Source organism: Balaenoptera musculus, chromosome 9 (genome assembly GCF_009873245.2).
Source record: "Balaenoptera musculus isolate JJ_BM4_2016_0621 chromosome 9, mBalMus1.pri.v3, whole genome shotgun sequence".
NCBI classification, from domain to species: domain Eukaryota; kingdom Metazoa; phylum Chordata; class Mammalia; order Artiodactyla; family Balaenopteridae; genus Balaenoptera; species Balaenoptera musculus.
Genome location: NC_045793.1, coordinates 77,064,757 through 77,078,246, shown reverse-complemented (window position 1 = coordinate 77,078,246; position 13,490 = coordinate 77,064,757). Strand labels below are relative to the sequence as shown.

At 46.2% G+C, this 13,490-nt stretch overlaps 1 protein-coding gene across 1 annotated transcript in view; it reads left to right on the top strand.

The window, feature by feature from the left end:
• The first annotated feature begins 2,308 nt into the window (after positions 1 to 2,308).
• Positions 2,309 to 13,490, top strand: part of IGF2BP3 (insulin like growth factor 2 mRNA binding protein 3) — a 148,698-nt gene continuing 137,516 nt past the window's right edge. Inside the window, exons 1-2 of the mRNA XM_036863772.1 lie at positions 2,309 to 2,753; positions 4,124 to 4,184. Coding sequence (XP_036719667.1) covers positions 2,579 to 2,753; positions 4,124 to 4,184 — 236 coding nt within the window. The 5' untranslated portion in view covers positions 2,309 to 2,578. The remainder of the gene's footprint in view (positions 2,754 to 4,123; positions 4,185 to 13,490) is intronic.

Sequence of the window (13,490 nt, the reverse complement as noted above, 5' to 3'; positions counted from 1 at the left end):
TAAATGAAAAATAAATTCATAATTTGATATTTACATTTTGAATACCACAGAAGTCATAGAGAATACATACATTTTTTCCCTTTTTTTAGAACGAAGGTTCTCTTTTCAAAAACATGAAAAGGAAAAATAAGTAAGCTCTTTTTAAAAGCTAAACCTAACCAGAAACTTAAAATTTCACCACCAAAACGTTCTTTTAAGATATAGCTCATAACGCAGTTCTAAACATGATTACACAAGAACATGTTTGCCCCCTCCGTGTCGTAAAGTAAAAACATTTCACTAAATTAAATATGAATGAAAATATTGTGAAAGTGAGTTTACGTTTAAAAAGTTGGATTTGCTTGCCAGGAAAAGAAAAACCTGTTAGAAAGAAACAGTTGCATTTAAAATGGATGATCTGACACCTTCCGGTTTCTTAACACAAAATTATGTTCCTTTTAAAAGAAAAAATGTAAATGCTCTTTAAACCATGCAATAATTCCCACATATTTAAAAAATAATCCGCCATTCATCTTTCAATTGGAAGTCATACACCTTTAAATGCCATATACGGATTGGACCAAAAGAAATGAACTATATCAACTGTCATAATTACTGAAGATGATTCACTGTAAACAGTATTTTCTCTGCTACTCTATACATTTTACTAAATAATAAGAGTATTAAGTCATTAAAGATTCTTGCTTATAGTTCCATCCTATATATAATTGCAATCACTTTTAAAAAATAAGCATTCTTTTCCATGGAATACCTGTTAAAAATAAACCTCAAGTATCCTGGTGCAAATGAAGCCTTTGAGTGGAGTACACAATCATGAAACACTTGAAGATTTCCAAAAGAACCCCAGCACTCATTTCCGTATTCCTCGTCTCCAGTCCTCATTTTGTCGGCCCAGTAAGGCTCCACCGGGCCCAGACCCTCCCCCCAACACCCACCATTGTACTCGTTACACACAGGGGAAATTATGAATGGTTCTCATGGCCAAATGCGGGCAGAAAAGAAGCAGAAAGAGACTCGAGCAATTTTTCGAGTGCAAATACCACCCATGGGTAACGCAGAGCGGGCTTCCTGTTTTAAGAGTCCCAAGTTCTCCAACTAAAATTCTTTAAATAAAAGTACCAGCCTACCCCACTCCTCCTCCTCCTCTGGAAACTACAGGAAGAAATGGTTTCCGTTTAAATACCGACTTTTCCCACTCTGAATTCTCGGCTCTGGCCTCCGAGGCCCGGGACGCCCCCATCCCCACGCCAGAAACCTCGGCCCCTGCGCTCCCCTCCCCCACCGGTGGCCAAGCCCGCCCCCGGCCTCATTGATCCCGGAGCCTTTTCTGAATCGCGCAACCAATGGCAAACGCGAAGCCCAAAGCCACCGCGAGCGCAGGCGGAGGCGGAGGAGGTGTCGCCCAGACACCCGCCCAGGACGCCGCGGGCTCCCATCCCCCATCCCCCTGGCTCGGGGCCGCCCCACTTCCCCGGTGCCCGCGACTGTAAAGGGTGCACAGGGTGGGGCGCGTCTGCCCGCCTCTCCCGCCCGCACCCACCCAGCCAGCCACCCCCTCACTGCGTTTCCGTCCCTGCCAGCCCTGGGAAGGTGCTCGCGGCTTTGCCGAGGTTACACTTGTGTCATGAAAGCCACAAGGCGAGTTCGGAATGGGGACTCTTTGGCTTTGTTAATTACCTCTTTTTAAAAATCGAACATTTAAAACTCCGGTAAATAGAGCTGAGGAATTGCCTAGTTAGCACCCCGACTCCTATCTCATTAAAAAAAAAAAAAAATCAATATTTCTCCCCTCCCCCTCCGGATCCGCCCCGACCAGATAACCCTTTCTAAACTCCGTGGTGACAATCTGCTCCCCCGGCCGCGCTCCCCTCCGTGCCTCGGCTGCGGCTCCTTTAGCATTTTCCGCCCCTCTTCCTCCTCGCCTTCTCACGGTCCCTCGCCCAATCTCGTTTCCCCTCCCCCTCTTCCTCCTCCTGCTAGCTCTTTTTTTCCTGCGAAGCCCACTCTAATTGAGGCGCTGGGATTCCTCACGTGAGACGTTGATTTGTAGTTTGAACACGTGGCTCATTCAAAAAGCCGGACACTCGGAGCGGATTTTTTCCGCCTCCTGCGCCTTCCTCCCTCCACCCCTTCTCCCCTCCCCCCTGCCAGTCACCCTTCTGGGTTTTTTATGGGGAGGCGGCGCCTGCCCTCACGTAGTGTGATATTTTCACAGTCCGCTGGCCGATGCCAGAGGGGTTGGGGAGTAAGAGACAAAAAGTAGTTTCCCCCCCTCCCTCCTCTCCTCCTTTTTCTCGCTAATCCCGCCTCCTCCTCCGAGTTAGGAAGACTCGTTGATGCGTTTGGGTTGTAGCAAGGCTTTTTCTTTTCTTCTTTTTTTTTAATACCTAGAAAAGGAAAAACAGAAACCCTCGGATCTGATTTTTCGCTCCTCGTTCTTGTCCTTGGTTCTTAGTGTGTCTGTGTATTTTAACGGCGAGAAGAGGAGGGGAACAAAACCCGCCGGATCCATCCATCGCTGTGGGTGGTTTTAATTTTTCGTTTTTCTCTTAATTTTTTTAAACAACCGCTCTTCACAATGAACAAACTGTATATCGGAAACCTCAGCGAGAACGCCGTCCCCTCGGACCTGGAAAGTATCTTCAAGGACGCCAAGATCCCGGTGTCGGGACCCTTCCTGGTGAAGACTGGCTACGCGTTTGTGGACTGTCCGGACGAGAGCTGGGCCCTCAAGGCCATCGAAGCGCTTTCAGGTGGGCCCCGGCCGGGCTCTGCCGGGACGCCTGCCCAGCCCCGCGCCGCTTGCCCGGGCCTGCCGGGGTCGGGCCGCGGCTGACACGGGGTTGTCCACACAGGGCCCCGGCCTGGGCGGGCGGGGGAGAGGGGACGAGGCCCGGGCGCCTGCACGCGTGGGTCGGGGCCCTTCTCCCAGCCCGGGCGCCTACCCGGCCCCCGCGGCTCCCCTCCCCCGCCGGGCTTTGAGGGCTGAGAGCGAACGCGCTGTCAAGAAAGCCCCGGCGCGGGCTCGGAGGGGGAGGCGGGGGGGACTGTGTGGCGCCTGGGAGCGGGGCTGGAGGAGGGGGGTGCTCGCCCCGCGCCCCGCCCGGGCCCAGGCGCGTGCTCCAGGCTCCGGCACGCCGGGCCTTGCTTGGGGGCCGAGAGCGAACGCCTGTTTCTCGCTCCTTCCTTCCTCTCCCTGCCGGTTATTTGTGGTGTTGGATTCGCTGCCTCCCCTCCCGCCCCAGACCCCGGTCGCGGGAGAACTCCAAGTGGCCTTGACCCGGCTGCCGAGCGAGGCCGCGGGTGGTGCCTAGCACGGGCGGCCCCGCGCTTCCCCTCAACCTTGCGGGAGGCGGGCGAGGGCGACCCGGGTTATTTGCTCGACCTTCCCGCGTACAACGAGCTAGAGGGGCAGGTGGGCGCGGGCGACCAGGGGTCGCCTCGGAGCGAGTCCCGCTGTGGCGCCGGGCTGCCAGGCTTCGGGCCGCGGCCTCCGGGACTGGTGGGGAGCGCTCGGCGAGGGCGGGGGGCCGTGCGTGGCGGGGAGGCGCGCGGGGGGGGACGCCCGGGGCAAGGCTGTGTTCAGGTCCCACTCCGAGCCACATGCCTTTCGGGGTGGCGGGTGGCGCGCCGTCCCTCGCGCGCTGTGCAGTCCGTGCTGAGCTGCGCCTCTGGACGTTCGCTCTTGCCGCGCCTGCCCTGCGGTCCTCGAGCCTTTCCCGCCGCTCACTGCCAGTTCCCGGCGGGCCTGGACTTGAACCCGGGAGAAGGGCCTGGGCGCCCCCTCCTGAAGAAAGACCACGTAGCCCCTTCCCCCGAACTTGTCTTCTGGAGTCTCTGGGGAAGCGGACGTGGGGGGGGGGCGGGTAGAGTGTTCCCCAAGTAGTGGGTCAGCCAATTGATCCCCCTTCCCACCCATCTGTAAGTTACACACACGCAGCCTCCAGGGGCTCAGCTTCCCACCCGCGCGGGGCCGGTTTCTCTTTCGGCTTTGAGCCACGTCCGGGTGCCTTTCGGGGTCTCAGGAGGCCACTCGTGTCGCTGCTTAGGCTGTGCGGGTCCTTCGGGCCCAGAGAGCCGCTAAACCGGGCCAACTGCCCCTCCACCTCTTGTGTGTCCGCAGGTAAAGTGGAACTGCACGGGAAACTCATAGAAGTTGAGCACTCGGTCCCCAAAAGGCAAAGGTGAGCTTACTTATTATGTTCTCATTGATTCTGTTCTCAACCATTGGGAGGAGAGACTCAACACAGCTGAAAACAACTTTTCCTCTTACTGTTATTGGGTTGCTGTATGACTTGGCGTTTCCCGTCTTTTGCCTTTTAAGTTTCTGGCAGGTTTGTGGGTGTGAGTGTGAGTGTGTGTTGGTACTGCTGTGAAGGAATAGACGACTTGTCTGTGGCCCCTGCCACTGGATTATTGTTACTGGTATAAAGTCGCTTAAGGAAGCTCTCACAGCTACATGTTCTCCGGCAGAGTAGGTCAAGTTGCTGCAACAGGAAATCAAAGTCTCAAAGGGCAGTTTCTGGGCATCTGTGGGAATTAGGAAGCAATGGGTGACCGCTCCAGCCCGCCGCCCCCCACCTGAAAGTGCAGGATAGGCGAAAGCAGCTGCAGACACGCGCGGGTGTGGCGTGCCTTTCCTTCTCTGTCCCGAGTTGGCGGCGACGAGTCTGAGAGGCCTGGGAGGCCGTCCGCACATCTGAGAGGAGAGGAATTTGCCTTTACCCTGGTAGCTCGCCCGCCGGGATTGGAACACGTGAGTGAACGCCTGGGCTTCTCCTGCCCAGAAGCGCCTTTCAGTCACTGCAGAGTAAGACAGCTTTCTGCAAACCCGCCTTTGTCTCCAGGCCTTCCCCCTACTCCCCCCACCCCCGCCCCCATTTAAAAAATATTGCTTACAGATAACCACCAAGAGATGGAGAAGACTGAAGATTTTTGCTACTTAAACAAGGGGGATTGCACTTTTCGGAAAGCATGTGTAGTGTGTCAGTTTACAGAATGTTTGGAGATTGTGTTTTAATCTCTGAAGTATTTTGGAGAAATGGCTCCCTTCTCCAGAGCAGGCCAGATCCCGGCTCTGTAGCACTGACTTGAAAGGCTCTGCTTCCTCCCGGTGGTGCTGGTGTTGGCTTATGCGTTGCTGGGCTTTGCAAGGTGGGGTTAGGCTTTCTTCCTTTCCCCGCTCCCATCCCCCACTCCCAACCTGGGCCAAGTAGTAAGCTGGAAGTTAATTTAAACTAGGGCAGCCAGAGCGTCTGGTTAGATATTGGTGAGGGTGTGTATGCTGGAGGGTGGAAAGGGTTTGCTGTGCATTTCCCTGGTGCTTGGCTGGGAGAGATGCCTACCTAACAGGTCATCCTATGCCTATTTTTATTTTTTAAATTTATTTTTAAATTATTTTACTTTATTTTAAAGGGTGGGGTTTTTTTAGTTTCTTTTTAAAATTAATTAATTAATTAATTAATTTTTGGCTGTGTTGGGTCTTCGCTGCTGCACGCAGGCTTTCTCTGGTTGCGGCGAGCGGGCTTCTCATTGCCGTGGCTTCTCTTGTTGCGGAGCACAGGCTCTAGGCGCTTGGGCTTCGGTAGTTGTGGCTCGCGGGCTCTAGAGCGCAGGCTCAGTAGCTGTGGCGCACGGGCTTAGTTGCTCCGCGGCATGTGGGATCTTCCCGGACTAGGGATCGAACCTGTGTCTCCTGCATTGGCAGGCCGATTCGTAATCACTGTGCCACCAGGGAAGTCCCTATGCCTATTTTTAGATTGAGCTCCCTTCCAGGTAAAGCACTTTCACAAATTGTGTTTTTGTTAGCGAGCCTGTTTGGATTTTTGTGGATTTCTCTTCTCCACGTGCTTAATTTTCATCAGGATAGTTGGAAAGGGATTTGGCGTGGCCAGATTTAGTTCTAGTTGGGAATTTTGGTAGGGGTCAAGTTATTTTATATAGCACAATGGAATTCTCTTTTAAAAGCTAAAACAATAGAATGTGTACTGAAGACTATCTAAATTGATCTCAGTTTAATAAACGATTGAAAAATTGGGGGAGAAGTCATAGCTCCTTAAAAAAAGGTTAAAGGCATAGTCTGAATTGTTTACCTACTGGAAAAAAATGTAAGCACATTCTTCAAATTCTAATTGGTTTCATGTTTAGCCACTGTATCTTAATTTTCTTCAGATGTTGAATAAGAAATAGGCAGATGGTTGTGTTGAAGGACAGGCATTTTAACATTTGAGAGTTTCTAAATTTAAACATTAAATGTCTTGACCTGTGTGTAAATGCAATAACTTTGCCTTACTCTCCTGATTTTCCTTCTCCAGGCTGGTGTGAATTTGTCCCCCATGTGTAGGGAATTAAAAACATTGTCTGGTTAATAGACTGCCTGTTTTATTCTTAAAGGCTTTTGCCCAACCTAAAAACATACTTAGTTTACTTGTTACTTTATGACAAACAGGAGTTGCTGCTTAGGAAATCACATAAAGTAAAATGTTACCAGTGGCAGAAAGTATTTATCAATGGAAACTTCTTCAGTTTATTAATAATGTAGATTAAATTTTGTAGCTGATTTTCATTAGCATTAAAATGCTGAGGATTTTGAATGATATTGTCTTACTAGCAAATAAGAGTGAGTACATTGGAGACAACTTTTTTTTTTTTTTAACTGATTTAGAAAGCAATCAAGTAAGTCCTTTGCTTGTACAGAAATGGCTAAAAACAACAATAGAGCTTGCTTTCTCTGCCCAGGGATTTTTAAAAAAAATTTTTAATTTTAATTTTTATTTCATTTATTTATTTTTGGCTGTGTTGGGTCTTCGTTGCTGCACGCGGGCTTCTCTTCGTTGCGATGCGCGGGCTTCTCATTGCGTTGGCTTCTCTTGTTGCGGAGCATGGACTCTAGGCACGCGGGCTCAGTAGTTGTGGCTCGAGGGCTCTAGAGCGCAGGCTCAGTAATTGTGGTGAACGGGCTTAGTTGCTCCGCGGCATGTGGGATCTTCCCGGACCAGGGATCCAACCTTTGTCCCCTGCATTGGCAGGCAGATTCTTATCCACTGCGCTACTGGGGAAGCCCTACCCGGGGAGATTTGCTGGAAATCTGTGTTACAATTTTGTTCTAACTGAACCTTGGAACTGTGTTGTAGTTTTCCTTATCTGGACTGTTCCACTGTCTGAATAGGCTTTGGGAGAGGGCAGAGAAGGCACCTTGGTGATCCACATGCCCAGCACCTATAGGAGGGTCAAGAGGTGGTACTGGTGACAGTGAATTGAATGCCGCGGACCAGTCCTTGCCAGTGAGCCTGCTGGACTTCTGGGTGGAGTTCTTTGTGCTTAGCAGTCATTGCATTCCATCCCATCATCATGTGGGCACCTGAGGCAGGCATACCCACATATGCAGCAGTGACCTTTATACCTGCTGTGCAAGGCATGTTGGGAGCCCGGTGCTGAAGAATGCTTATGGCAGCACTCGGAGATGCATCAATGGGCTTGCAGCAGCTAAACAGGGGAGCAGGCCCAGGGGGTGATTTGATGCGTGGTAGGATGGCCCACCTCTGATGGGGAGCAGAGCTGGGTGGGACCATTTCAGGAAGGGGCATTGTTGAGTTTGGTTCAGACCAAGCTTAGCTCATGATTACCGAAGTCACAAGGGAATGTGGAAGGAATGTTGCTTTTCTGCATTCAGATACCCCCCAGTTGGGGAAGATTATAGCAGTGCTTCACAGAGTTTGAGGTCCCCTGCATCCAGAATGAAGAGAAGATTGCACTGAGTACCAGTGATAGTGTTGTACTTTTTGTTACAGATATAAAAGATACAGCACATGAAGACTTGGCTTCACTCTGGAGGTATAAGCTTTAAAAAGAATTTCCCTCCCTCCTTGGGGGTGAGGGTGGGTGTGAAAATTGTTTTTACCTTGGAAGACGGTAGCTGACTTTGGTTGGAAGAGTCACTGGTATCTTGGGGAACCTTGTGTGTGCCCCTATATGATTTTGTAAATAGCACCGATTTCCTTTTTGTTATGTTGTGGGCTCTTGGGCATGGGAGAGGTAACAGGAAAGTTGCTGACACTGGGGAACTGAGCGGATGGTGGTTTAATTCGTTTTCCATTACTTTTTTAAATTATGAAAATTTGTGTATTTTCCAGCTTTTTCTAGCTTAAACTTTCTCATGATTTAGCTCTTGGCCTTGAATAGAATTGTATGTAGCCAAAACATATTTGAATGAAAGAGAAAAAATAGTGGGATATCATAGTTAATATTTTTCCAGGAAGGATCCGTTAAAACAGACTGTGGTGCCTAAGCTCAAATGTCTTTGTTTCTTGCTTCCTTAAAATTAAAAAAAAAAAAAAAAAAAGGAAATAAAATGAACAGCTTATTTCCGTATTAGAACCTTATGTTTAGCATATAAATGGGGTAGAGCATGTATAAAAATTACTGTGGTTTTAAATATATCTTACTTTAAATGGCCATTTAAAAGCTAGTGCTGTCTTTTAAAAGCTGTTAAGTATAGAATAGGATGGTGCCATGACTAGCCATGTGCCCATTAGCCAGGGCATAAGACCCTGTTGTCTCAGGACAGAAGCTGCTTTTAATGCTAAATATTTTAACAGGTATGCCCCTGGTTTATCAGTGGTGGTACAGGTGAATCTTGTGAATTAGGGGAATTTCTCAAACATGCATAGCCCTGAGATTCTGAATGTTAGGAAACTTTCACGGCTGGTAAAGAATCATAGGCAAGGTTATCTTTGCAGTGCTCGGTTTAAGATCAGTAATGCATGACTGCTTAAGTGGTTGTAGCCAATGAGATTTTTCTTGATTTCACGTTGTTTTCTCAGTACGGTTTGAGAAAGTTTAAAAGATTTCTTACTTTTCTTTCTCACTTTATTAGAATTAAAAAAAAATGTTGATAAGTAGCTTCTGTGTGGCTGTCCATGATAACAAGGAAGACGTTATGAAAACGTGACATGTGCCTGGAGCCAGTGGGAACTGAGAATCTTGGCTTCTGTTTCTGGTTTCCTTTTGATTTGTGTGATGACTTACATTCTCTGTTCACGCCAAATGCCATTATAATAAACTAACAGGAGGCATATTTTGTTCTGAGTTTTGCATTCTGCTTGAAATAAATGAGTTACCAGCTAAGGTTTAAAAATATATTTTGGAATTGCAGAGAGCTGGGCTTTTCCCTGTAAGGAACTTGACTTGTATTTCTTTTCTGTAGTATGGTAGTTCAGTTGCTTTTGCACGTGTACCTCTTTTGGGCAGTCAGCAAGAGGGACATGATCTTTGCCATACTTTGAAATGCTTTTGTGAGCCACACTACTGTAGTTCATGTGTTGTTATAGGTCTGGGATTTTGTATTAAAGTGAAGCTGTTGAGCCACCTTGATATATATTTTGAAGCAACTCCATTTTAATAGTCTTTAGCAGCATTCAGACAGCAACTTTTCTAGCAGTAACTAATTTTGAAAAGTGTGAATTATCCATTCAGGAACGCTGGTGGTTGGTTTCGTCTGGGAGGAAGGAGAGAGTCTGTGCTATTCTTAGTTGAGTTTCCTTTATCAACTGTTGACTCTGATTCAAGCTTCTAGAGTCATAAGACAGGAGGTGGCAGTGTGGGAGCAGTGACCAAGGGATAGGATTGGCATTTTTATTTTTAAAAATTTTTATTGAGTTATAATTTACATACCATACAATTCACTTGCTTTACTTGTGCAATTCAATGATTTTTGGTATATTTACAGAGTTGTGTAACTATCACCACAGGCATAGAATTTTTTGTTGTTGTTTGTTTGGTTTTTGTTTTTGTTTTGGCCACGTGGCATGTGGGATCTTAGTTCCCCGACCAGGGATTGAACCCGTGCCCCGTGCATTGGAAGTGTGAAGTCTTAACCGTTGGACTGCCAGGGAAGTCCCTGGATTGGCATGTTTACTTAGGATCTCTGCCCCATAAATCTGATGTTTACAAATGGGCTTTGACTACAGAGTTTTGCTTGAAAGCTGGTTGCAAACAGTTTTCAGTGTTCTATTAAGATTTATCGTGGTCTGAAATTGCTGTTTGGTAAGTATTTGGTAAATAAACAAAGCTATAAATATCAATATAGTATAGGAATTTTGTTGCCCTGAAGGGGAGTCCATAGTACATAAATTATGTGTTTGAGAGAATCATGCTGAGGCCATTTAACTTGATTAGGAAAAGGTTTGAAATTATGGAATTATTGTTTCCTCAAACCAAACTTTGAAATGGAAAAAAAAAAAATGCTGTTAAAATCTAGTGGAACTCTAAGCTGAAAGAGGCCTGAGTCCTTAGAATATCGGCCACTATCACTTAGTTGTTTAGGATGTTGATTCCATTGTGATCATGGTGTTTCAGTTCTCTGTCGCAGCACCCTGAAAATTGGTGCCTCGAAACAACAGCGACTTACTTTTTCCTATGGTCATATGGGTCTGTTAGGTGGTTAGTTCTGTTCCACGTGGTATCATTTTGGGTCATTTACTAAGCTGGGCTCAAAGGTCCAAGAAGACTTCACTCACATGTCTGGCCTCTTGGTGCTTATCCAGGTCATCTTTCTCTACTCTGTATCTCATCACTCAGTAGTGGCCCCTGGCTGGCTACCCCAAGTGAAATCAGAAGCTGCTGGGCCTCTTAAAGGCTAGGTGCAGAATTGGCACATTGTTGCTTTTTAATCCCATTCTATTGATAAAGGCAGGCCAGGAGTCTAGGACAGGTTCAAGGGGGATGTGGAAATAGTTTCTGTCTCTTGATGGTGGAATGGCATGCATGTACACAGAGGAGGAATTGATGGTGGCCATCTTTGTAGATTTCCACAAACTGGAGGAGGGGAGCATTTAGGCTTGAAAATGCTTAGAACATAAAATACCTGAAAATAGCATTTAGCACTAGAAATGGGGAGCCAGTCCCCTTGTAATATGCTGGTAAGAGGATGGTGTTAACTTTTGAGGTAATGAGTAGTGGTCAGTCTCTGTTTATTTCTACGGAACAGCTAATAGGGTTTGCTGATGGATTGGATGAGAGGTGTGAGAAGAGGAAAGGATGACAAGATTTTTTGACCAGAACAACTGGTTGGAAGGTGGTGCCATTGACCAAAATGGAGAGTATTGTGAGACAAACAGGTTCTTGGGTGGAAGTCAGGAGCTTTACTTTTGGCATATTTTGTTTCTAATGCTTATTAGAAATTTAAATGAGGAAGTCAAGTAGGTAGTTGGATATATTGGTCTGGAGCCCAGGAGAAGGTAGGAAGCGGAGGTGAGCATTCGAGGCTTCATTAGCTTGTGGTATTGACATCATGGAATTGGACAAGATCATCAAGGAACTGAGCCTGGAGCTCTAGGAGGAAGGAAGGACCAGCAGAGGAGAGTGAAGGAGGCCAGTGATTAGCGGAAGTCAAGCACAGCGAACTGTTTCTGAGAGAGAAGTGAAGAAAGCCTGTGGAGAAGGAAAGTAATCAACTGTGTAGCGTATCACTGAGAGTTTGTGCTTTAGATGGATGAAAAAGTGAGTGGGAGTGGTGTTAAGTCTCAGCCTTCTGGCTGTGCTGTAAATAAATGGAGAGCGATTTACAAATTTTGGAGCAACCTGGAATACAGCCTTTCTTCCAGGATTCATTTATTAGGCTTTTAGTTCATTTTTTTTTTTTTTTTTATGTTCCAGAAACATCTATAAGTATGTTCTATTTTTAAGTTGCTAGAGATGGAAGCAGCTCCTAAGGTTAGTAGATCCTCCTCTTGTTCAGTGGGCAAGACTTGTTGGTAACAGTTGACCTACACTCTGGCGTCTGTTTTGACACTTCTGGTGACTGTGAGCTCACTTTCCCGTGGACAACCCATTCTGCTTTTTATTAGTACATATTTGGTTCCAAAACAGTGCAAAGTCCAGTGCTTCTATGTGCTTGTCTAAATACTTGATTAAAGACAAGCAAAGGCTGACACTAATGGCCACAATATTTTTGAATATTATGGGCGAGGTTTAAAATACTTTAATCACTTTGTTATTTTAGTATACTTGAATAAAGCATTCTGTCCATTTTATTCATAAAATTTAAGTTATAAGAAATATAAGAAACCCTTGAAGTGCCCTAAATTCTCTCATTTTTGCATATTAAAAAATCTGGTCCTTGGTAAATTAGCCTCCTTCTCAAATTATGAATACTGTCTTTGGCCACAGGAGTCACCAAAACAAGGTGGTATGTTAGAGCACTTGATTTTGAGGCAGGTGACTTGGTCTGAATAACTCTTTTAAGACTTTCTTTGTCTATGCAAGTCCTTTGATTAATAAAATGCTACTTTCAGAATGTGTTAAACACCTACTATTTTAAGAGAGAAAACTAATAAAAATGAGATAGCACAATAGGGTTTTTTAAAAATGGTATTAGTTGCTTTACCAAAGGATTTTCTGTAAAGCCCTGGGAGAAGAAGTGACTTGCCCATGGCGCTGCAGGTGATTAGTGGAACACATTTCCAGGTCCTGTGACTCTGCCCTGTCTTCATTTCTCCCATTTAAAGTTGTCAAATCCTCAAAAAGTAGCTTACACAGCAGCCTGATCTTGTTTGCAGTGGCAAGTCGGAGCAGAGATGTCCTGTTTCTTGCTTTCTCTGAAGAAAAAAGAAATCTTGTTTGGCTTCTTTGAAGGGTTGATTTATTGTCTTCCTGCAGGGAAAAGACAGGTACAAGTAGTCTGGAATCCGGGGCTTACTGCAAAATAAAAATATCCGGACATCCTGTTTTAAGACAGAAAATGAGACTACTTTTTCCTTGAAGGTTTTTTTGTTTTTTTGTTTTGCTTTTTTAAGCAGCTTCATCTTAGTATAAATGAATTGCAGGGAAGTTGGAGGGGGCCTAAGGAGATATGAGACTAGAACAGAGGGCATGAGGAGGTAGATGCCATGGCTTTATCCCAGGCAGGTGATTGTGATTCACAGCATGTGTTTTAGATGGCAAAAGAGGTAGAGGTGTCCTGTGTGGAGTCCATGGTGCCTGGTCGTCCCGCCTTGTTACCAAGTTTAGTAGGATCCTGCCTCGTGGAAAGAGGTCTCTTAAGCTTGGGATATTAAGGACTGGGAGAGAGTAGGAGGGGGAAATCGTACTGAAACATCTTGATGAGGAGCCCTGATGCTTGCCTCATGTGCTCTTGTTGAACTGAAGGGTGTAGCCAGAAGAATGTTACATCTGGGTTTGAATCCCAACTCTACTTTCTGAATTCATGATGATAAATGTTTAAGGATGAGGAAATCAAATTTGGGAGGTTAGAATGGAAAGGATGCCTCAGGATACTGGGGATGTGTATAAAGCATCAATACAGCATCACCCAGTAGTCACTCCCATGGCAGCTGTTATATTTTTTCCTCTTGAGATTCAAATGTGAAGGCTGGATGTATATTATATTTGGTGGTGATAACAGAAATATGAAAAATTTTTGTTCTGTTTGGGATGTGGGCTCATAAAAGTAGAAATCTTTGGGTGGTGTCTTTTTGTTTTTATCTTCATTG